Source organism: Cibotium barometz, chromosome 19 (assembly GCF_041138505.1).
Source record: "Cibotium barometz isolate CiBa-2024 chromosome 19, ASM4113850v1, whole genome shotgun sequence".
NCBI lineage: Eukaryota > Viridiplantae > Streptophyta > Polypodiopsida > Cyatheales > Cibotiaceae > Cibotium > Cibotium barometz.
The window spans coordinates 19600849-19626546 of NC_141064.1; the positions used below are offsets into that span (position 1 = coordinate 19600849).

Genomic DNA, 25698 nt, shown 5'->3' on the forward strand with positions numbered 1-25698 from the left:
AGGGTGACATGCCAATGCTCACATGATATGTTGAGTTGTAAGCAAACTCAGCCAAAGGTAACCAATCATCCCATGTGCTTTGAGTATCATGACAATAGTGGCGTAGATATGTTTCCACCCATTTGTTTACTCTTTCTGTTTGACCATCGGTTTCGGGATGATAGGCGGTGCTTGGAGTAAGCTTGGTTCCCATATATTCAAACAATGTTCTCCAAAAAGTGCTCATGAATTTGACATCGCGATCACTCACAATTTGTGATGGCATACCATGCAACTTGAAAACCCCATCAACAAATTGCTTGGCAACATTTTGGGCTGAATATGTGACCTTGGAAGGAATGAAATGGGCCACTTTGGTCAATCTATCCACCACAACATACAAGCTGTCCCACCCTTTCTTTGTGCGCGGAAGGTTAGTAATGAAATCCATTGATATATGACTCCATTTGCCTTCGGGAATGGGCAATGGCTGAAGCAAACCTCCCGGTTTATGTGTAGGATCCTTGTTCAATTGACATGACCGGCACCCACTTACATAAGCATGAATGCTCTTCCACATCCCCTTCCAAAAGAAACTTTTCCTTATTGCATCAAAGGTTTTGTAGACACCCAAATGACCAGCCATAGGAGTACAATGCATCTCTTCCATGATCTTCTTGATAAATGATGAAGTAGGAACCAAGTAGACTTTTCCTTTGTAGTAGAGGAGACCATTTTTCAGCTCATAATGGGGTAACTCTTCACATACATCTTGCTGTAATTTCTGCACTATTTGTGAGGTTTCTTCATCAAACAAGTACTCTTCTTGTATCTCCATGATCCAATCTTTATGCACCTCAGAAATAGCATACAATGAGCAGGCCCACATACGAGACAAGGAATCGGCAACCACATTTTCTTTGCCCTTTGTGTATGTGATTTCAAAATCATAGTTTTGTAGTGTTGCTACCCACCTTCTTTGCTTAGGAGACAAATTGGGTTGTGTGAGGAAATACTTCAGCACCCTATGATCACTTCTCACATAAAAATGACTCCCATATAAGTAATGGTGCCATTTCTTGATAGCATGGAGTATAGCAATCATCTCTTGCTCATACACATGGAGTTCTCTTTCTTTGTCATTCAGCTTTCTACTTTCATAAGCAATGACTCCATGGTCTTGGTAAAGTACCGCACCAATCCCTCTTCCACTTGCATCCGCCCTTATTGTGAAAGGTTTGGTGAAGTCTGGACATACCAAAATAGGTGCTGATGTGAGCATTTTCTTCATATCTTCAAAGCTTTTGTTGGCAATGGCATCCCAAAAGAAGGTTTCCTTCTTCAATTTATCCGTCATTGGGGCTGCAATTTCTGCATAGTGGGCAATAAAGCGCCTATAGAATGAAGATAACCCCAAAAATCCCCTCAATTGAGTAGTGTTTGAAGGAACCGGCCAATTCCTAATACATTCCACTTTCTTTGGATCCACACAAATGCCATCCTTGCTCACAATGTGACCCAAATATTCCACCTCATGTGCCATGAAGGTACATTTTGTCTCCTTAACATACAACTTGTTTTGCCTCAAGACCTCCAAAACCTCTTTCACGTGCTTCAAATGCACTTCCTCATCTTTGCTATAGATAAGTATGTCGTCGAAAAAGACCAATACAAACTTGTAGAGGAAAGGTTGAAGCACTTTGTTCATCAATGCTTGAAAAGTTGCCGGTGCATTGCATAATCCAAACGGCATAACCATGAATTGGTAAAGACCCCTTTCTATACGAAATGCTGTTTTGAACTCATCACCACTTTTCATCCTTATTTGATGGTATCCGGAACGCAAATCAATTTTTGAAAAGCATGTGGCACCCTTCAACTCATCCAAAAGATCATCCACCCTTGGTATTGGAAATCGATTTTTGATGGTGATCTTATTCAAATCACGGTAATCAATGCACATGCGAAAAGTACCATCCTTTTTCTTCACAAGTAGCACCGGAGAAGCAAAAGGAGATTGACTTGGTTCAACCCATCCCATGTCAATGAGTTCTTTTACTTGCTTTGCCACCTCTTCCTTTTCAACCTTTGACAAACGATAGGGAGGCTTGTTGATTGGTTTGGCATTTGGTTCCAAATCAATAGCATGATCAACACTCCTCTTTGGCGGCATTGATTTTGGCATGGTAAACACATCTTCATAATCCTTGAGTAGCTTAACCATGTCCACATGTTCGATGCAATCCTTTTTGCTATTATCTTCCTCTTTGCAAAGCTGTAGTACATAAACATAGCCCTCTTTCTTGAACTCTTTCTTCATTTGAGTAGCATTGATCATGAAGAGCTTGGACCCTTGCATTCCATTCAATGTAATAACCCTTCCATGATGCACAAAACTCATGAAACTTTTCTGTAAGTTCATGGTAAAAGAGTTCAAAGTGGACATCCAATCACATCCAAGTACTATGTCAATTGGTCCCAACTCAATCACCAAAAGATCAACTTTGCAAGAGTAGTTCTTGGACAACTCCAATTCTGTACTTTGACACTTCATATTGCAACTCATTGAATCACCATTGGCCACTTGCACCATGTGCTTGTTTGGTAAAGAAGTTGGTTGCATTTTGAGAGTGTTCAAAGACCTTTTATTGACAAAACTATGCGTGCTTCCAGTATCAATGAGTGCATATGCTGTTCTCCCATTCACCTTGATCTTCAATCTCAATGTGTTGGCACCCTTACTTCCCGCATAAGCATCATGAGAGATTGTACACAAGGTAGTATGTGCACTATTGTCTTCGTCCCACACGCATAGAGGCATCCCATCATCCATTTTGTCATGAGCAAACTTTAGTTTCCCACCCGGATCAAAAGGAAACTCGGGATTTTCTTCATCAAAACCATCATCATGAGAACCTCCACCCTCATGAGGATCTCCCCATCCTAAGGCATCATTGCATTCAAGGAATTCCTCCTCCTCATGATTAGCATTGTCCTCAGTGATAATGTAGCTTATGGACATATCCTTGGATTTGCATACTTTGAAGTGATCCTTGTTCCATTTTTCTCCACATTTGAAACATAGACCTTTGAGCCTCATTTCATGCAAACGGTCCTCCTTGATAACCTTGCTTTTTGAACCCCCATTTGCTGGCTTGGACTCATTGTATGTAGCTTTGTTGGACATAAATGGTGGTTTAAATGGAAGTCTATTAGACCCTCTACCATACACGGTAGGAAACCTTGGAAGGTTAGGCCTTGCATTTGCATTTGCATGAGAACTCAAATCCGTTCTTGTAACCACTTCTCCCTTGGTGTTGCCTTTGTTAGCCCACTTTGACATATATTTTTCCTCATGAATTTCTGCAAGCATCATTGCTTTCTTCAAAGTTGCGGGCTCTTGAGCTTTGACATCACCACCAATAGGAGTCTTCAAACCCCTTATATACTTGACGACTAGATAATGCTCATCAAAATCATCCAAGTATAATAGAAGTTTTAGAAACTTTTGAGAATAGGCCTTCACCGTTGTGACTTGTTCAATCTTGTCCCATTCTACAATGTGGTTATCCCTTTGCATTCGAGAAGTAAACTCCTCTGCCATGTCATTCTTGAATGCTTCCCAAGTAGAAATAACATAACCATGTGATTGCTTCCTTCTCCACCAAGTATGAGCAAAGCCTTCCAAATGCAATGAAGCAAAGTAAACCTTTGACATTTCACTTCTCGGGCTGATCTCGAAGTAGAGGTCCATTTTGTTTGCCCATTCTTCAAAGTCTTCGATAGAGTTTGACTCTCCCTTGAACTTTGTGAATGTGATTTTGTCCTTCACGGTCTTATCCATGTCATTCTGCATTCTTGGCCCTCTTTGCCGTGTTCTAGGATCATCAAATCCTCTTCCTTCACCCAAGTGTCTTTGCATTTGCTCATCTTCCCAATCCCAATCACATGCATCCTTTAGCCCTCTGTGCTCATAACTTCTTCTGGCATCCTGCATAAAGGACGTAGCTTTTGGAACATTGGCATTTGACTTCTCATGATAAGCATCACCCATAGGCCTTTTTCCTTTATCCACTTGAGACGAGTGTGACATCATCTGTCTCCCATGGTTTACCTCATGCATAGGCGGCAATCTTTCATGTCGGAACTCATGGTGTGCACTATCCATTACATTGTCATCCACTTCTTGATTAGACTTGGAAGAAGCCAACCCACTGATAGCATTACCCAAGTCTCTAAATCCCGTCTGCATCATATCACCAAGATAGTGTTGGCGCTTGTCAAAGCGTTCCATGAGTTGCTCACCAAACTGTTGTTGCCGACTAGCTAGGTTACCTTCAACCCGTTGGAACATACTCTCCATGGCTTTAAGCATCATGTCCATCGTGATCGGAGTAGTCCCCACCATGGGTTGAGAAGTCTCCAATGGCTGTGAATCACTAGTGGCATTTGAAGTCGAATCCTCCCCAACTATTGTAGAAGATCCACTAGCCATTAATGGTTCGGGTTGCTTAGCATCTTGCTCACTCCGAACTCCTTTGTTTTGTCCCCCTCTAGTCATTTCCATGCATGAAATTTGGTCCCACTTGCAAACTAGCTCACTGTTTTGCTCCAAAATGTGACCAAATCACCAAATATGCCAAAACTCTTTGGAGACAAGTTCGATTTTGCTTCTCTTTAGCTCGATAGATCCGTAATGATAAGATCTTGGAGCTGAATGCCTGGGGCAAGAAAAATCTGGTGTGCACGTACTCTCTGTTTTAGGGTTTGCGATAGAGGCCCAACTTTTAGTTCACTATCCAAACGATATCAGATTTTGATGATCTTTATATCGTTGGAAAGCTCTCGATGAGACTAATAAGGATCCCCAAAAACAGATTTGAAAAAGTCAACTGCCTTTGACCAGTCAACTGTCCCGACTGAAAGTCAAACTTTGACTTTGACCGCTCCAAACTTCTCCGATTTCAGAGATCTTCGGCTTGTTAGAAAGGTCTTGATGTGTAGATTAAGAATCATCAAGGACAGATTTGGAATAATCTTTGTAAACCCTAAAATTTAGGGTTCTGCCCTGACTGCAACTAGGCAAGTTTTTGCAAAAATTTTGCCATAACTTCCCCGCTTTTGCTTGCAAATCTCAATCTACCCATGCATTTGTATCATCATTAACCACTTGACCATTGCAAGGTATCAATCCACAAAGCATTTTGACCATTGCAAGGCATCAACCACAAAGCATTTTTGCATGCAAATCCATATGGCATCACCCCTTTGTCATGATGCAACTTGAGTCGATGTAGAGGTTTGTTGCTTTGCTTTGCTTTGCTTTGGCTCAAGTATGGCTTTGATGTCGATGAAGCGCGTTGATGCTTGCCGATCTCCCGGCCAAGCACTTCTCACCCCTTCACCAAGTTTTCCTCCAAGGTGAAGGTTGAGGCCATGTCTTCACCACCAATGTACCTAATCCTCCACCATACCGCTTTTCCAAGGCAATCACGGCATGGTAGATTCATGACATGCTCCCCTTGGCCTCTCCAACCCATGCCAAGGTACCCTCACACATTGCTAGATTCACTAGGAAATGAAAGTGAATGCAATGGTGAGTGTATGTGATTGGAATTCACAAATGGGATGAGGGTAAGATCACTTACATGTGTAAGCATGACTCATGCTTTTATCATTTTACAAATCATAATGGCATCATGACCATGCCCTTTCATAGCTCCATTACAATCCCATCATCAACAACATCCAACAACACATCCAACAACATCCAAGTGTCACAAAGCGGTGATCTCGGGTCGCGTTCTGGGCACGAGTTCCCGCTCGGGACTAGAAAATCCAGTACAAAAGTGAAAACAGAGAGCACTTGCTGAATGCTGCACCTCAAGACCTATAGCTCGTCTCGAAGAGGACGACGAGCCGGTCGTTTTGAGTACTAGAACTCTAAAAACGGAGTTCGTATGAGAGAGTTATGACCAAAAACGTGCAACCGGCAATGGAAAACAGTCACCAAAAAGCAGACTTCCAACCCAAAACATTTTATTCAATCCCCCAAATGTGCCAAAAGCTATGCTCACTTATGCCAATATGCAAGGCATAGCATTGAATGGCTATGTGTAGCATTCAAGCATTCATAATGCATAAAGAGCAGCATGAATGGCCATGATTAAAGTCCAATTTCTGAAAATTAGGGCTTTATGTGTAATAAAACCCTAATTCACTCCATAGCTTGAAAGAATGCTTCAAAATTGTAAGGAAGTGATGGAGCAACTCACCAATGTCACCCGGGAAGCCTTAATGCTTGAATTTGTTGAAGGAGATGAAGATTAGGGTCACTTTGGTGAAAAACGTGGGCAGCTTTGGTAGTGATTTTCAGCCACATTGGGAGCCCCATTGCTCATGGAAAATAGGTGAAATACTTCATAAAACATTGCTAGATACATGAGAGACTCAATGCCCTTTGCTCATGTTGAGATTCCATGGCTAGGGTTTGCAAGAAAGCTCCCAAACAAAAAACGTTTTTGATTAACAACTGCTAATCAAGATTAGAAATTTTCCCCAATTTGGTCCACTCATTCTAAAAAAAAATAGGTCCATGTGCTCAGATTTGAACCACAAACTCTACCTTAGCCATATCCCCTTCCCCCATGAATCAAATGAAGCAGAAATCTCACGAAATGAGAAGAAGAAAAGAAAATTAAAAATCATGGATCAAAAGCCATGCTCTGATACCAATGAAAGAAAGTAACAGGGGTGGGTTAGTCCCTCACCAAGGGAGTGGCTCATGAAGGAGTCACCACTTAGCATCTCACGGGAGAAGCTCACCATTGATTCTTGGAATAGATAACATTATCATGAATGAGCCATAATCCCATTTACATTGGTATTTATACTCCACCCAAGAGTTCACACCTACTTACTAGTTGTCCATGGCCTTGGGCCCATAATGCTTTCTTACATTCTCCAATTGAGGTCATTAATAAAAGTGTCATGAAAAGGCACTATAAAGTTGTACATTATGAGATATTGGCCATCCAAGGTCTTAGTTAAGTAACTTTTGGGTGCCCGAGTGTGAATAAGGGCTAAATGTATATAAGGCATTTTCTCATAATAAAAAAACACAATCCCCCTTTGTGCTATTGAGAGCTCTTGTTTGTGTTTTGAGAGAGATTGAGAGAGAGCATTCTAGCATTTGTGCCTCTTCTATGCTTGTATGTTTCATGCTTGTGTGTGAGAGTGAGAGAGAGTGATTGCCTTATGGGATGGTGTGAGCGACTCTACAGTGACAGCGTGGAGGTGGAGCTTAGAGTTTTGGAGCTTAATAAGTGAGCTTGGAGGCCTCAAGGGACTCAAGTTCGAAGCATTGGTAAGTGCCCTACAACAGTTGTGTTCTATTGCTCTTCCTTTAGGTGAATGCATTGAGTTCCCTCTTGGAGGTGTGGTAGCCCATAACATGATGGAGAAACATTCCATTTGTGCCTCTGTTCTTCAGCAGCATCATGATCAAACCCTATGGCGAGGAGCTTCTGGTCCTCATGGAATAGAGTAAAAAGACTCCTTTGCCTGTTAAAGAACACTAAGAAAGTAGTTGGCTTCTTTTGTAAAGACTCTATATGGTTCTCCATTTGCCTATAGAATAGTGTGGATATTGACAGCTTGAACTATCAAAAAAGGGAGTTCAGTGCTGAGAAGATATATGGGATTTCACAACTCAAATGTGGTATGAAGCAGATAAACTAAGGCTGCTATACAGAATCAACAAAGAGGATCTCCTTTTCATTCAATCCAGGATAACCCAGTTGGGATCCTGACAAGGCAATGCTCATACAGTGCAGAAGCCCCCTCACCCTAGATGCATTTAACTAGGGACATTCCAACTCGCTGCTACCCATCCCCCTGCCTTTCAATGGAATGTTGATGCACGTGAGATCAAACTCTAAATGGAACATCCTTTGGGATAGAAAAGAGTGTGAAATCCGCTTTTCTAAAATCTGGTCAAAAACTATTCCTCCAAAAAATCAATCTTACTTTGGCTCATTATGCATAAAGGAATCTGGACATGCTCTAGAGCCAAAAAACCGGGAATTGGAGATGGATTATGCCCCCATTGCAGACATGAAGAAGAGAGCATCCCTCATTTGTTTATTTCTTGCAAATTTAATAAAAGTCTTTTGGGTTTGATTCACCAATGCCTCACCTCGGTCAATGTCACTTAGCTAACATGGAAACAAATTCTTCTTGGTGATTTTACCGGATGCTCATCAAGGATCTGGAATGCAATAAGAGCTGAATTTCTTTGGTGTGTTTGGAATATGAGAAATTATGCAGTGTTTCAAAATGCAGTCTCACTCAAATGCCCTGGCTTGAAGAGTGCTCTGTATGTGCAGATGAAGATGATTCTCAAAGTGGATAAAACTGTTTGCAAAGCTCAGGAATCACGGATTGAAGTCGAAGAGATTCTTGCTGTAAATGAAGCTCAGGAGGAATATCAAGAGAAAGTTAACAGCATCAAAGCAAACCGGGTTAGTCAGGAACAAGAATGGAAGGAGGTAGGAAACTAATTGTCAGTGGAAGAAGAAGAGCTTACACAAGCTATTATGGAGTTAACTAATCTGAAGAACACTATCCAGGAGTTGAGTTAAGCTTCTCTAAAAAGCTAGATGTATCTGACGTGTTAGTCTTTTGAATAATACAATATATCTCCCGTTCCGATTTTTTTATAAAAAAAAGACTAGGTGTTTCTTTCGTGTTATTGTTACATCACTAACTCTACTAGTACAATGGTATTTTGCATAGTTTATATGTGAGTGCTAGTCGCTACACTTCTATTTTGTTTAGTTTCAATTTTTGTCACACAAAAAACACTACGAAAGCACGCTCCATATGTGATCAAAGAGTTGTGAGGACTATAAAACGTTTTAATGCAGTCCTTGTTGGTTTTGAAGGGCAGCCCCCAATAATTTATTTCATATTGGACTAAAGGGCTCAATCAGTAAATTTTTGAATTGAAGCTTTTTTTTGAAGGTAAATTTTTTGATGTCCGTATCTAAGGGTACCGCTCAGCTCTCTGAGAGCACCAGTTCAGCACTATGTCCGAGGAAGTACACTCCGTACGTGTGGAATTGAATCTACGCTGCACCAAAAGCTCTAAACATTAAATTAAAGTAGAATTTTGAGTGATTTGAAGCAAGGTGGAGCTTCAATGGCAGAACTGTGAAGCCGAAGAGGAAAAGCGACAGGGGCCCAAAATTTCTCGGTGAGATTTAAGAATTGGGTAAGTCGCAGGATAGACAAATTTTCCTTGCTTTTGTTCAATTCTGCATTTACTGGTTTCATGTGTGACTTCCGTCCCTTTTTGCTTTTTCGCCCACTGCGAAGTATTGCATGTTGTCTTCTCAGCGATGGCTGATGACAAGGAACGGTTCAGCCGTGCATTGGATTTCATGAAGTTGCTGGGTGTCTCTCATGCATTGGTCGCCCCGCTTCTCAGACGCCTAATTAAGGTATTTTTCTACACATTTTGTTTGTTCTTGGCTTTTTGCCCTAATATTTGAAGCTAATCACTTTACTGTAGCCTCTTTTTCCATAGCCCCGCCCCGCCCCCCCCCCCTCCCCCCCCTCTCTCTCTCTCTCAACCCACCCCCTTTTGATTAAGGTAATGTATGTGCTATGTATGCACGCCCACCCTCCTTTTGCCTCCCTTGCCTTGATTAGGGTATTGTACCTTGCTTTGTCGATGATTGCCATCATTCTGAAAAATGTAAGGAACTTATGGAGCTTCTTTAGTTTTCTCTTCACCATTTTTACCATGAGAGAGTTGTATCATGCCTCTTTCCTTTTCTCTGGATATTACCACTTTTATTTACCACTAGACTGAGCCACAGACAGGGATCGAAGTTCGAACTCAGTTTCTGCTCGTCGGTAGGTCAAGAGGCTCGACCCAGCTGGCCTCTTTTCCTTAGCTTTTCTAAATTCTCTCTTAATGCAAACTTTCCATAGCTTTTTAATGTTCATCTTCACCATGTTTGTCCCTTATTCCAATAAAAACTGAATCCATACCTTTTCCCTCACCATGATCCCAATCTGGCCCTGGTTTTGATAAGTTTATTGTATCCCATTTCTTTTCCATACCATAAACCTTACACAATATCATCACCAAAAGCACATTTGGCCCTAGTTTTTATCATATGTACTCTCTTTCTTGAGTTTTGGGTCACGGAATACCCTTTTTTAGTTCACCTTGAAAACACGTTTACCCTTCCTCTTCCCTAGGTTTTACCCTACTTTTGAACTTTTCCACAAGTAGTTTAATGATGTTGTCCACCCATTTGCAGCTTTATGACAATGAGTGGAGCCTAATCGAGGAGGAAAACTATAGAGTCCTAGCAGACAGCTATTTTGATCAACTCGAAAGTAAGGTACCTTGCTGGTGCATTTTTGCCATTTGTCTACATTCCATAACAACTATTATCATAAGCAAAGATAAAAGTACACACACACACACACACACACACACACACACACACACACATGCATGTGTATGGATGGATGCATATGTATATGTATGCATTTATGTATGTTTGTATGCATGCATGCATGCATGCAATGTGTGCCCGTGCATGCTTGTGCGTGTGTGCGTGCGTATGTGTGTGTGTGTGTGTGTGTGTGATGTTCCGACCAATCTAGGGTTAGGGTAACCCAAGGTGCTAACCCATGATTAGGGTAAGGGAACCCAAGATTAGGGTTACGGCGTAGTAGGGCATGGGGACCGAGATGGTTTACAAGTAGGCTAAGGGCACTAACAAGATGAGGTTTGTATTGGCCGTGAGCTTATAAATAATAGCCAGGGGCTAGTTATAGCTAAAAGCTTATAAATAAAGCCTAAAAGCTAATAAATAAAGGAAGGGCTAATAATAGTTGGTATTGCTATATGAGTGACCTTGGGGGCACTTATGATTTATTGTAAGTATCCACGCGGCAGACAGGAGTTGTAAAATCCCGTTTGACTCGCGTGGGGAACCCCCACGTTTACATCTTCATCTTTAAATCTAAATTTTATTTTTTCAAAGGAGAGGTAGCAGCCAGCATTGTGCCGACCACCCACCCTCCTCTGTGCCGACCACCCTCCCTCCTTGTCGTTTTCTTCCGTGGAGGCTACATCGCAGATTGGTGCCTTGTCTTCTCCTCCCCACCAGCCAGCCATGCTGGCATCCTATCGTCTCCTTGTGTAGGCTGGCGCTGGCTCCTTCCCTCTCTCTCACGTGCATACACTCCAGTCTCCTTCCTTCGCTACCTCACCACCCTCAGTCATCTTCGTTACTCCCTCACCCCCCTCTCATTCCCTCGCTATCTTCCCAACCACCTTACTCACCCTCTCTCATTCCCTCGCGATAGTCTCTCTCTAACTCTCTCACCCCCTTGTCATGTAGCATGCGTCGAGCTAGGACTGTGTGAAACAATGAAGCCTTTCTTTAAACCTGAGTTTAGTGAGTCTTTAGCAATCCTTTAAAACAACATACATGAATTTGAAATAGATGTAGTAGAGACGACACCACATGGGGTCCCGAATTACCCACTGAAGGGCCCCCCCTTGCAAGCAGGAGTATTTGCTTTATTTCTTCTTCTAGAGAACTGTATACAAGCTGAACTGTGTCCACAAGATTGAGCGGACAAACTAACTGACTGACCGCCAAACACAAGGACAAAGCGTCCAAACATTGGGCAGAACTGTGCATAAGCTTTAGGCGACTTTGAAGCTATTTTCGAGAGGAATACACTGGCCCGAGACTGAGGGTAGGTGTGCTGAATACTCTTGAAGAGACTGAGCTTCTTTGCCTTGGGCTGAGAGCACAAGTAGGGCTGTAAGTATGCACGGACAAGAGCCTAGGCACATGTGCTTGACTTCTGATGATAATCTCTGGTTTTTATCTGATGATTTATGGACTGATCTGAGCCTGTTCTTTTATAGGCTTCAGGGTGCCCAGTCAACTACCCTTAAAGCCTATCGGCTGGCAGAAAATGTCCATGATTGACATTAAATTTCAGTTGGCTGTAGCAACTGTTTCTCAACTAGCATTTTGTGCTAGTCGGCTGCTTGTAGCTGGTCGGGTGGCTGCCTGTGCTGGCCGACTGCTCCATAGCCTCCAAAAGGCTTGTCGGCTGAGTGTGAATTGTGGCTAGGGGGTTGGCTACCCCCTTGCAAGGCAAGCCCACCTTGGGGCTTGCCTTAGGGCTGGCCCCCTCTACATGAAGTGCATCTACATGCTCTAATGCATCTATTGCTATGGTTGACATCTACATGCTCTTGAATGATGAACACTTGCTGAATTCTCCATAGTCGGTTAAGAGGACTAACCTGACATTCTAAGGTTGGGAGATTGACCCACGTAGCTCGTGCCTGACATGTCCCGGACTGGGCTCGCAAAGGGGTCACGACATACAACAAATAAATCCTAAAAGGTACTACTTGTGTACACGATTCTTGCACTGTTGATGAGCGAGTTTGTCACCGTGTACCACAATCCATGGGTGCATGTGACATCCCCCCCCCCCCCCCCCCCCCCTCTTGCTTAGCTTGGCGGTAGGTTCATAGCTTCGAGATAGTCCGCCAATAACTATGGATACTCGAGGAAGAATTCTTCATCTAGCCAAACTCCTTCATGGGTCCCTCGATCTTTGAACTTTGCATAAAATTGGCGAAGACATCGTCCAAAACCATGCTTCTAGCGATGTAGAAGGATTTGTGCAGGCTATATCTGTCGGAATGCACATCGGAAAAATAAGACAAGTGCTATGGAGAACAAAACGTAGAAGTGTAGTGAGAGAGGCTGTATAAACTCTGCTATATACACAAGATCCGGTACCATGGGAAATGGGGGAGTCCCAACGACCATAAAAATAGGGAGAAAAAATACGAAAAAATGGAAAAAGCTGTCAGAATGCATAGCAGAAATGAAGACAAGTGCTGTAGAGAGCAAGACACAGATGAAAGAGAGAGAGAGAAGCTGTGTAACTCTGCTATATACACCAAAGAAAATCTCGAAAATATACAATGTGGAGTGTGGGGGCAAGGGGCCATTTTATATGGCCCTAGGCTACTGGTCGGCCAGCCCATAAACAGCCGACAGCAGCCGTGAGACTGCTCATGACCAGCAAAAAGCTTAGTCGGCCATAATACATGGAGTCGGCTTGCACTGAGGGACAGGTTGGGTAGCACTAGAGCAGTCGGGCAGCACCTGAAGGCAGCCGACAACCCAAGCACACCTCTAGAAAATAGGGAAAAATACACGGAGAGTGAGGAAAAATGGGAAGACACTAAAACGGGCGGGCACACCCACAGCAGAGGCCCTGACATAGTGTACAGACAGGAGATGACTGCTACACCCCCTCTCAGCTCCTGGAACCAACCCCAGCGAGCTGGAGTGCCGTCGGAGCATAGCGTGAGGTAGACTTCGTGAAGAGGTCCGCCGCATTGTCCTTCGTTGAACAATAAAGAAGCAAGATGTCACCAGCCAAGATCTTCTCACAAACAAAGTGATATTGTATCTCTATGTGCTTGGTCCGGGCATGGGTTCCGAGCAATAGCGATACAACTCTGGTTATTGCACTGGATGAGCAACCTCCACAGCCACACAACCTCGCAAGCAGCCCGATATGTAGATGACAAGGCAATAGTTGGCTGCCTCTTGTTGCTCCACGAAACAGCTCCTGAGCCGAGGGTAAAACTATAGCCTGATGTAGATCTCCTCGTGTCTGGATCTCCTCCCCAATGTGAGTCACTCCAACCTTGGAGTCGAACTCGGTTCTTCGTTTCACCTCCAGTGGTGTAGAAGAGTCCAAGATCCTCCGTACCCTGCAGATACCGCAAGATCTGCAATCCTGCGTCCCAGTGAGACTTCAACGGCATCTGCATAAACGAGCTCAACAGCCCCACTCCAATTTGGTGTTCAACAACCAGATCAATGACCAACCACCTTTCGGTACAGAGAGGCATCAACTGGCTCACAAGGATCATTCACGGTAAGCTTCGTGTTCGGGTCCATCGGTGACATTTTAGGCTTGCAGTTCTCCATCCCAAAGGCCTCAAGCAACTCATGGACATACCTTTGCTGAGAGACAAAGAACCCCCTCTGGGTCTGCCAGATCTGTAATCCCAAGAAGAAGTGGAGTAAGCCTAAATTGGTCATCTCAAACTCCTTTGTCAAGGTAGCCTTCGTCACTGCAATGTGCTCCACATGACCGCCAGTGAGAATGAGGTCATCCACATAAAGGATGATCAACGTGACCATGCCGCGTTCTCAAAAGAGAGAAGTTAGAATCTGCAACAACTGATCTCGAAAATCCAGTCCGAAGAAAGAAGGAATCAATCTTTTGATTCCAAGCCCTTGGAGCCAATTAAGACCATACAAGGCCTTCCGCAACCTGTAAACCATCCCTTTTGATCCTGGAAGCTCAAACCCCGGAGGCTGCTCAACATACACCTCCTCCTACAGGTCACCATTAAGGAACACAAATTTCACATACATCTGAAATACAGGCCACCATTGAGAAGAAGCAAGGGCAAGAACGGTCTGAATCGTGGTCATCCTCGCTGTCAGTGCAAAGGTATCCTCATAGTCGATGCTTGGTCGTTGAGCATAACCCTTAGCCACAAGTCCGGCTTTGTGTTTGTCCACTGACCCATCTGACGTATACTTGGTCTTAAAGACCTACTTGACACCAATGAGAGACCGTTTCGACGGCCTCGGAACCAACTCCCAAGTTTTATTCTTCTCTATGGCATCCAATTCCACCTGCATGGCTTTCCTCCAAGTATCGTGTGCAAGGGCTTCCTTGACGGAAGTGGGCTCTTTGTTCCGCATGATACGAGACATCAAAGTGTAGTTTACCTGTAAGAGCTCCGTTGAATGGCCTTTGTCTCAAACTCTGCGATCTTCGAGGTCCGTCCTCTGTGGTCCATTCGGAGGGAAGCTACGTAACACCTGAATCCCGAAGGGTATCTAACGACCACCTGGGTACTCCTACAAAACCCGGAGCCTCTTGCTACTGTGGGGGCTCATCTCTAGCCACGGGCTCAACGTCCTCAACTGATTGAGGCTGTCCAACTGGAACAATTGACTGGGAATCATCAGCAGAATCATTTGGGTCTCCAAGATGTGGCGGCTCATCAATAGTGGAAACTGGAACATGCTCATCAAAAACCACATCTCTGCTGACGACGACCTCGCTCCTCTCTTGATCATACAACCTGTATCCCTTGGAAAGAGAGTTATATCCCACAAAAACAAGCTTTTGGGACTTTGAGTCAAGCTTCCCCCTCTGCTTCTTTGGAATGTGAACATATGCATCACTCCCAAACACACAGAAATGGGAGACATCCGGTTTCCTGCCAAATTACGCCTCAAAGGGAGTCATGTTCGGTATTGAAGTCGTCGGAGAACGGTTGAGGATATGGACAGCCGTAGCCACAGCCTCTCCCCAAAGTGGATGAGGAAGATCACGATGCTCCAGCATCGTCCTCGCCATCTTCACCACAGTCCTATTCTTATGCTCAACAATTCCATTCTCTGAAGGCGAACTTGTATTGGCCAACTCTCGCTTAATACCTTGTTTCGCACAAACCGCACCAATGCATTGGAAGAAAACTCTCCTCCTTTTTCAGCCCTAAGAGTCCTTATATCTGCAAGCCAGACTCTTTCTCCACCATCACATGCCACTCCTTGAATCGAGCAAAAGCTTGGTCCTTCTGTGAAAGAAAATAAACCCAAGTGAATCTGCTACAATCATCAACAAGCAGCATGAAATACAAAGAACCTCCCAATGATGGCGTTTGCATAGGTCCACACAAGTCAGTGTGTACCAACTCCACAGGTTTCGAAGCCCGCCTGGAAGCCTACTTCGGAAAAGATTCCATGTGCTGCTTACCACAAATGCAAGAACTACAACGTCCTTGCTTGTTGCCAACATTTGGCAGGCTAACTACCATCTGGTCCCGGAAAGCTCGTCGCAGCGCATCCACATTCAAGTGGCCAAACCGAAAGTGCCACAAGTCACCAATCTGAGAGCCTGTCAATGAGGAGAATATTGAGAGTTTGTATACACCATTCTCCACTCCCCTTTCCCAAACAACCTGGCCAGTCTCTCGGTCGCGTAGAGCAACAGAATGCTCCTCAAGCTAGTCTTGCAAACCTTATGCACTGACAAGAGATGAAAACCAAGTGCGGGGATGTAAAGAACACGAGAGGAATGCTTCCCCCCTCTACCATCGGGAATGATCTCCATCCGGCCCTCACTGTGAATCGGTATGGTGGAATTGTCACCAATGAAAATGCGACTTGACTGCCGTTTAAGATCCTGAAAGAAGTCACAGGAAGGAGTCGTGTGCTTGGAAGCACCACTATCAAGAATCCACTCCCGAGTATCCCTGGCGGTGAAGCCAACTATGTCCTCGCTCGAAGAAGATGAAGCACAAGTGTCCAACATCTCCAAGTGCACAAAGGCTGGAGTCTTTGTAGCTGAAGCTGAAGAACCAACACTCTTCCGAGTCCGCTTGGGACACTTCCTCCAATAGTGGCCTTTCTCGCCACAATCGTTACAAGTCCTCTCGGCCTTCAATTTCTCATGGTGTGAATCAGGCTTCTTCTCAGAAGACTTCTCCGATGAAGACTTCCCTTTGCCCTTGTTGTTGTTGTTACGGCCTTTCGACCGCTAGCCAGTCAAGGCCTCAGAATCTCCGCCTTGTGGAGGGTTCGTAAATCGCTCTTCCTAGTCCAAGACCATTGGCAAAAGCTCCTCCCATCTGATGGTGTTGAGCCTGCCACTGGTGATCAAAGAGGAGTAAAATGCTGAGTACTAGAGGGCAAATGGGACAACGTTGTGATGGCCATATCCTGTGACAATATCTCTTTCCTGGCCCGGAGAACTTCCTGCTCAAGAGCTTGCAACTTGTTGATGTGCTCTCACATCGTCGACGACTTTGCAAGATTCATCACCCGCATCTGAACTTCCAAGGAGATCCGCTTCATGGGTGATACCGTGTTGTACAAAGAAGCCAAATGTTGCCAAATCCCTCTAGCCAGCGTCATATGCTTTATGTGATTGATCACCTGTGGTGTGCAATTTAGGAAGATGAAAGAATGGATGTAGGCATTAACACGATCCCATAACTGTGCCTGTGCCTCCCGTTCCTTCCGTATAGAGGGTAACTCCCCATCTTCCAACTCCGGCCATGGAACCCCAACAACAATGAAATCAGCCAAGTCATAAGACTCCAAAACAGACTCCATCATTACCTTCCATATGCCATAGTTGTTCCCCCGTCCAATTGTCGGTCCACCGGGAATGTAGGGAGTGTTGGGATCTTCACGTGCTGCTCAGCCATCTCAAGCAAGTCTACCATCTCAAGGGTTCGCAAGGTCTTGTGAAGGGAGGGTGGGTGGGAAAAAAGAAGAAGAAGAGGCTGCAAATAAAATGCAAGGTGGCTTTCCAACGGTGATGGCTGCCTTCTTCTACCAGATCTCCAAGTCCCGTACAGCCGAGACAGTCTCCAATCAGCACCTCAAATCAGCAAACCCTCGACGTCCCACTATCTCCAAGCTTCAAGCCACCTGGGGCTCTAATACCATGTCAGAATGCATAGCGGAAATGAAGACAAGTGCTGTAGAGAGCAAGACAGATGAAAGAGAGAGAAGCTGCATAACTCTGCTATATACACCAAAGAAAATCCCGGAAATATACAATGTGGAGTGTGGGGGCAAGGGGCCATTTTATATGGCCCCAGGTTGCTGGTTGGCCAGTCCATAAACAATTGACAGCAGCCCGACTGCTCACGACCAGCAAAAAGCTCAATCGGCCAGAATACATGCAATCGGCCAGCACTGAGGGACAGGTCGGGTAGCACCAGAGTAGTCGGGCAGCACCTAAAGGCAGCCGACAGCCCAAACACACCTCCAGAAAATAGGGAAAAATACACGAAGAGTGAGGAAAAATGGGAAGACACTAAAACGGGCGGACACACCCACAACAGAGGCCCTGACATAGTGTACAGACATGAGATGACTGCTAACAAAAGCTCTAGGGTGGTCACACCCACAACAAAGGTCCTCACTCCCTATATGGTACAGACAAGAGATGACTGCTAACACCCCCTCTCAGCCCCTAGATGTGTAACCAACCTAGAGAGCTGGAGTGCTGCCGGAGCATAGCTTGAGGTAGAGACTTTGTGAAGAGGTCCATTGCATTGTTCTCCGTCGAACAATAAACAAGCAAGATGTCACTAGCCAAGATCTTCTCACGAACAAAGTGATATTGTATCTCTATGTGCTTGGTCTGGGCATAGAAGACCGGGTTCTGAGCAATAGCTATACAGCTTTGGTTATTGCACTGGGTGACCATGGGTTCCTTTTGTGGAAACCCAATCTCGCCAAGCAACCTCCGTAGCCACACAACCTCGCAAGCAGCACCACAAGCAGCCTTTGTAGATGACAAGGCAATAGTTGGCTGCCTCTTGTTGCTCTATGAAATAGCTCCTGAGCCAAGGGTAAATCCGTAGCCTGATGTAGATCTCCTCCCCAATCTGAGTCACTCCAACCTTGGAGTTGGACTCCATCCGTCGTTCCCCCTCTAGTGTCATAGAATAGTCCAAGATCCTTCGTACCCTACAGATACCGCAAGATCTGCAATCTTGCGTCCCAGTGAGTCTGCAAAGGCGTCTGCATGAATGAGCTCAACAGCCCCACGGGAAAGCTCAAGTCCAATTTGGTGTTCAACAACCAAATCAATGAACCAACAAGCTTCCGATATAGAGAGGCATCAACCTACTCACAAGGATCATTCAGTGTAAGTTTGTTGGTGTTTTGGTCCATCGGTGAAGTAATAGGCTTGCAGTTCTCCATCCCAAAGGTCTCCAGTAACTCATGAACATACCGCTGCTGAGAAACAAAGAACCCCTGTGGGTTTGCCAAATCTCCATTGACAAGGCAGCCTTTGTCACTGCTATGTGCTCCACATGACCGCTAGTGAGAATGAAGGATAATCAACATGACCAAACCGCGTTCCCAAAAGAGATACAAGTTAGTCACCTCGGAACCAACTTCCAAGTTTTATTCTTCTCTATGGCATCCTGTTCCACTTGCATGGCTTCTTGAGAAAGAGCTTTCTTCACGGAAGTGGGCTCTTTGTCCCGAATGATACAAGACATCAAAGCATAGTTTACCTATAACAGCTCTGCTGAATGACTTTTGTCATGAACTCTGTGCGATCTTTGAGGTCCATCCTCACTCGGAGGGAAGCTCCATAACACGTGACTCGTGAATGGTGTCTAACAACCACTTTGGTACTCGAACTGAACCCAGAGCCTCTTGTTGTTGCTGAGGCTCATCTCCAGCCTCGGGGTCAACCTCTACAACTGACCGAGGCTATCTAGCTGGAACAATAGACTAGGAATCATCCTCAGATTCATGTAGTTCTCCAAGAAGTGGCGGCTCATCAACAGTGGAAGCTGGAACATGCTCATCAAAGACCACATCTCTGCTGACAACAACCTCGTTCCGCTGTGGGTCATATAACTCATAGCCTTTGGAAAGAGAGTTATATCCCACAAATACAAGCTTCTGGGACTTTGAGTCAAGCTTCCCCCTTTGCTTCTTTGGAATGTGAACATAGGCATCACTCCCAAACACACGAAAATGGGAGACGTCTGGTTTCTTACCAAAATAAGCCTCAAATGGAGTCATCTTTGGTACTGAAGTTGTCGGAGATCGGTTGAGGATATGGACAGCCGTAGCCACAACCTCACCCCGAAGTGGACGAGGAAGATCATGATGCTTCAGGATCGTCCTCGCCATCTCCACCACAATCCGGTTCTTATGCTCAACTACTCCATTCTTTGAAGGCGAACTACTGGCCAACTCACGCTTGATGCCATGTTCTGCACAAAACCGCACAAAAGCATTAGAAGAGAATTCTCCTCCTTTGTCAGCCCGAAGAGTCTTCACCTGCGATCCAGACTCCTTCTCCACCATAACATGCCACTCCTTGAACCGAGCAAAAGCTTGGTCCTTTTGGGAAAGAAAGTAAACCCATGTAAATCTGCTACAATCCTCAACACGCAGCATAAAGTACAGAGAACCTCCCAAGGATGGTGTCTGCATAGGTCCACACAAGTGAGTGTGTACCAACTCCAAAGGTTTCGAAGCCCGCCTAGTAGTTTGCTTTGGAAAAGATTCCTTGTGCTGCTTACCATGAATGCAAGAACTACAGCGTCCCTGCCTACTGCCAACATCTGGCAAGCCATCCACCATTTGGTGCCGGAAAGCCCGCCGCAACGCATCCACATTCAAGTGGCCAAAACGGAAGTGCCATAAATCACCGATCTGAGTGCTTGTCAGAGAAGAGAGTGCTGAGAGTTTGTAGATACCATTCTCCACTCCATCTTCCCATACAACCTGGCCTGTTTCTCTGTCCCGTAGATCAACAGAATGCTCCTCAAATTCCACCTAGAAGCTAGTCTTGCAAACCTCATGCACTAACAATAGATGAAAACCAAGTGTTGGGACGTAAAGAACATGAGAGGAATGCTTCCTTCCTTTGCCATCGGGAATAACCTCCGTCCTGCCCTCATTGTGGATCGGTATAGTGGAATTGTCGCCAATGAAAATGCGACCTGACTGCCATTTAAGATCCTATAAAAACTCTCGGGAAGCACTCATGTGCCGGAAGCACCACTATCGAGAATCCACTCCCGAGTATCCCTGGCGGTGAAACCAACTGCCTTCCTGCTCGAAGAAGATGAAGCATATGTGTCCATAATCTCCAAGTGCACAAAAGCTGGAGTCTTGGTAGCTGCAACTGAAGACTCAACACTCTTCTCAGTACTTTGCTTAGGACATTTCCTCCAATAGTGGCCTTTCTAGCCACAATTGTTACATGTCCGCTCAGCCTTCAAAGTATCACGCCTTGAATCGGCCTTCTTCTCAGAAGACTTCTCTGATGAAGACTTCCCTTTGCCCTTATGGTTGTTGTTGTCACGGCCTTTCAACCGCTGGCCAGTCAAGGCCTCAGAACCTCCGCCTTGTGAAGGGTTTGTAAAACGCTCTTCTTGGTCCAAGACAATAGGCACAAGCTCCTCCCATGCGATGGTGCTGAGCCTACCACTGGTGATCAAAGAGGAGTAAAAAGCTGAACACTAAGAGGTCAGATGAGACAGCAAAGTGATGACCATTTCCTCTGAAGATATCGCCTTCCCAGCCTGAAGAACCTCTTGCTCAAGAGGCTGCAACTTGTTGATGTGCTCCCGCATCGTCGAAGACTTTGCAGGATACCCGCATCTGCACTTCCAAGGAAATCCGCTTCATGGGTGATACCCTGTTATACACAGAAGTGAAATGTTGCCAAATCCCTCTGGCTAGCGTCATATGTTTGATATGATTAATCACCTGTGGTGTGCAATTAAGGAAGATGAAAGAATGCACACGGGCATTGACACGATCCCACAATTGTGCCTGAGCCTCCCGTGCTTTCCGAGTAGAGAGTAAAAGCTCCCCGTCCAACTCTGGCTATACCACAAAGAAATCAGCCAAGTCATAAGACTCCAAGACAGACTCCATCCTTACCTTCCAGATGTCGTAGTTAGTCCCGTCCAACTATTGATCCACTGGGAATGTGGGGAGAGTAGGGATCTTCACGTGCTTCTCAGCCATCTCAAGGGTTCACAAGGTCTTGTAAAGGAGGGTGGGTGGGAAAAAAAAATGAAGAGGAGGCTGCAAACAATATGCAAGGCGGCTGTCCAACGGTGATTGTCGCCTTCTACCCGATCTCCAAGTCCCGAACAGGCCAAGAAATCTCCAATCACCACCAAAAATCAGCAAACCTTCAAGCTCCCACTGTCTCCAAGCTTCAAGCCACCGGGGGCTCTGATACAATGTCGGAATGCACAACGGAAAAATAAGACAAGTGTTGTGGAGAACAAAACGCAGAAGTGTAGAGAGAGAGGTTGTATAAACTCTGCTATATACACAAGTTCCGGTACCATGGGAAGTGGGGGACCAAGGGTGGTATTTATACCACCCTTCAATGCTGGTCGGCCAGCCTATTCCTTACGTGCGTGTGGCTCTCTCCGTTTGGTGGCGGGCGGTCAACCATCTTGTGCTGGTCGTGCTGCGCTTCGAGGGGGCTTCTCTGGTTGTGTTGCGCTCGAGCTTTTCGCACATGCTCAAGTCAGTCTCTCTCTCTCTCTCTCTCTCTAGCAGACCAGCGCATACTGGGGAGATACATTCTAGACATACAGCGCCACAGAGAGACATTATTACATGCTCAGACAGCTCCAGAGGGGGGGGGGGACAGACACAGATTACTGCATTTTTTCAGAGATCCATCCCCCTCCCAGCCCCTACACGGCAGGGAATTACTCTCCAGAGAGCAGAGACACTTAGAGCCCGCAGGAGACAGAGGACACCTGGCTTTCGGACACCACGCCTATACCAGAGAGAGATGACAGAGATCAGAGCTCAGTTTCACAGAGAGGGTGCGGAGCGACTGGCTCGCTTCAGAGCACACCCAGGCATGTTCTTCAGGGAGCTGTGGACACCCCCTTCACTGATGTATACCATTTTATACCCCTAGTATGGTACAGGATGGAGCTAGCTAGGTTGCATATCATGATTGTATACTCCATGCATATAGCTTTGCATTTCTCCTAGTAGTAGAGCTCCATCCCCTGCACACCCAGATTCAGCTTTTTTTTTGTTCAGTACTTTTTCATTTTGTTGGGATGACAGAGGATACCCCATACAGGTACTTCTATTTGTCTCATAGGCCGAGTTCGGTCTTTTGGAAGACGTTAATAAAATCTTTCTTTCTCTCTCTCTCTCTCTCTCTCTCTCTCTCTCTCTCTCTCTCTCTCTCTCTCTCTCTCTCCCACAAGGCTCTCTCTGCCACACCTCCCCGGACCCCTACACAGGCAGAAATTTGATTCGTATTGTGCGTGAAATATATATTATAACTCTTGAGTCGTCTTGACATTTCTCCATTTTCTTGATTGCTTTTTGTGCATATGCCATAGATGCCTCGTGCACTGAGTTTCGTGTGGGCAAGGCACACCATCATTCAAGGCACACCCAACACCCCAGGTGTCGGTCACTCCAACACGCGCGTGTGGAAGTGCAAATATTGTGGAGGAATATTTACTAGCACATCCACTCGTGTTATTTATCATGTTGGCCAAGGTACGGGAGGCGGCATTGGACCATGTGCAAATGCACCACAGGAGACGGTTGATGAGATTTGGCGGGAGAACCCACGGATCTTCCTCGGATCACAGCTTGGTAGGGCTAGTAGAGTCATCATTGAGGATGAGCAGCTAGATACACGAGCGCATATGGGCCCATTAGTTGTTGGGGGGCCAGCATGTTCATATGTGGGTGGACAGATGTCACAGTCAGGCTCAGTGGAAGGATCATCCACAGGTTCAGGTGGAGGTCCTAGTCGAAAGAGAGCTAGAGTAGATGATGGACAGTCTCATGTGGAGGATATTGCATGTGGTAGTGCAAGACGACACCATCAGGCCACTCTGTGGTACATTGAACCAATCCTCGTGGGTGAAGGAGAGGTAGCGGAAGGCAGAGATAGAGATAGAGCGCTCTCTCATTGAGTGCAATATCTCTTTCAATGTCCTTCGCACAGATTAGTGGAAGAGAATGACTAAAGCCATCTCCGATGTAGGTCCATGTGAGAATTGACTGGATTAGACTACTTGAAGATGTGGACAACCATGCTAGAGGATGAGAAACAGTGCATAGAGTGCACTAGAGCCAATAAGATCATCTTGGAAGAAGCATGGTTGTAGTATCATTTCAGATGGATGGAGTGATGTGCGGAGAAGACATATTATCAACATCCTTGTTTCTAGTTGCATGGGCACATATTTCTTGCGCGCAGTGGATGCAGGCAAGGCAGGGGAGAGGATCACTGCAGCATTTATGTTCCAGCACATCAGGCAGGCTATTATCGATATTGGCCCAGAGAATGTGGTGCAGGTCATTACGGACAATGCATCCAACTGCAAGAGCATGGCAGAGATGATTGAGGCAGAGTTCCCATCCATTGTGTGGACTGTGCTGCACACTGCTTGGACCTCATGATGGAGGACATAGGGAAGCTTCGATGGGTGAAGCCGGTTGTGGATGAGGCCGTACGCATCACTACCTTCTTCAGGAAGAAACACCAGGCATTATTTATCTTCCGATCCCACTCACACTTGGACATGGTGCGGCCATCCAAGACCCAATTTGTCTATATGTATCTTGTGCTTAGCAGGCTACATGAGGTACAGGATGCACTTCGAGTCTCAGTGGTATCACCGGCATGGAGGGAGATGCGTGATTCGACCAACGAGCCCACTCGATACATCCAACGCAAAGTGTTGGATGAGTCCTTTTGGTTTGATATTGAGGGCTTAGCAAAGCTCCTCAAACCCATGTATGTCTTCATCCGATTCAGCGACATGGAGGGCTCTACATTGGGGCTCCTCTATCATCATTTTCATCGGATGAGAGAGGTGGTGTCATTAGTCACCTCGCCGACTATCACTCCTACCAGGTATATCTATTATGTAATATGGTTTATGGTACGTGCTGTAATTTTGGTTATATGATGTACTTACTATTGGATATCTATTTTGAAATTTGGAATGTCAAACGTGGCGAGGTGGTGGCCATTGTTGACTCACGATGGACTTTCATGCGTCGTCCCATTCATGGGATTGCAGCATTACTCCATCCAATGTTCAACAAGGTCGACCTCCAAATAGACACGCAACTCAATTTGCTCAAGGATGCTTATGTGTCTCAAGTGCTTAGCTATGATGACATGGTGACCTTCGATGAGAAGTTGGTCATCTACCGCAATCGGGTGGGAGTTGTCTTTGGCAAGTTGAGTGCCTCAACGGTTCAAGGGTAGGTGAAACCACTTACATGGTGGGACATCCATGGATACCACTTACATGGTGGGACATCCATGGATACTAGGCCAAAACTGTCTAGAAAGTGGCCTTTAGATTGCTATCTCAGGTTTGTAACTTTAAAGTTCTTAGTTTGTACAATGCAACCAATGTGTAATCTTGTCTTTTGACTTTTGCCAATGCTATGTGGCATGTGCAGAGTTGCTCTGCTGGTGCATGTGAACGGAATTGGAGTGCATACTCTCTTGTGCACACCAAGATCCGTAATCGCTTGAGTACTCAGTAGTTAGAGAGGTTGGTGTTTTGTCGATCCAACCTCCGTCTTTTGCGCACACTCAAGACAGCCACTGGTGTGAAGGAGGCAAATTACTTGCCAACTCGAAATGTTTATTATTAAGCTTCATTATGTGTAACCTCATGAGCATTGAATCTTGAGTCCTAATGAATGCTCACGAGCATTGAGTGAAACCGGCCTTTGGTAGAAACCAAAGTGCGGTAGACTAGCAATCACCCAATCCAATTGTAGTCCAGCCAATAAAACAAATAAATAGGAGCTAGAGTGCTCCAACACATGAAAGAGAACGACACCTGTTGGCCCCAAAGCTTGGCGCCCCTTTCGGTATTTCTTTATTCAATTTCAATGGAAAAGTTTAAATGATTACATGGCCATTTATGGCTCGTATGTCTGCAAGTCCAATCTTCCAATCCTCTGGACCTCTTAGCATAGAGGTACACACAACTGTGTCCCAAGAACACCACACTGT

General features: G+C 45.3%; 1 protein-coding gene across 7 annotated transcripts in view; it reads left to right on the forward strand.

The window, feature by feature from the left end:
* The first annotated feature begins 8753 nt into the window (after positions 1 to 8753).
* The window catches only part of LOC147628314 (histone-lysine N-methyltransferase SUVR4-like), a 134499-nt gene continuing 117554 nt past the window's right edge, over positions 8754 to 25698 (forward strand). For 2 of the 7 annotated variants that reach the window (XM_086813402.1, XM_086813406.1), the window contains exons 1-3: positions 8754 to 9253; positions 9379 to 9482; positions 10314 to 10397. In XM_086813402.1, coding sequence (XP_086669528.1) covers positions 9381 to 9482; positions 10314 to 10397 — 186 coding nt within the window. In that variant the 5' untranslated portion in view covers positions 8754 to 9253; positions 9379 to 9380. Of the gene's footprint in view, positions 9254 to 9357; positions 9483 to 10313; positions 10398 to 25698 lie in introns of all 7 variants that reach the window. The other 5 variants (XM_086813407.1, XM_086813408.1, XM_086813403.1 and 2 more) reach the window with 5 other exon arrangements.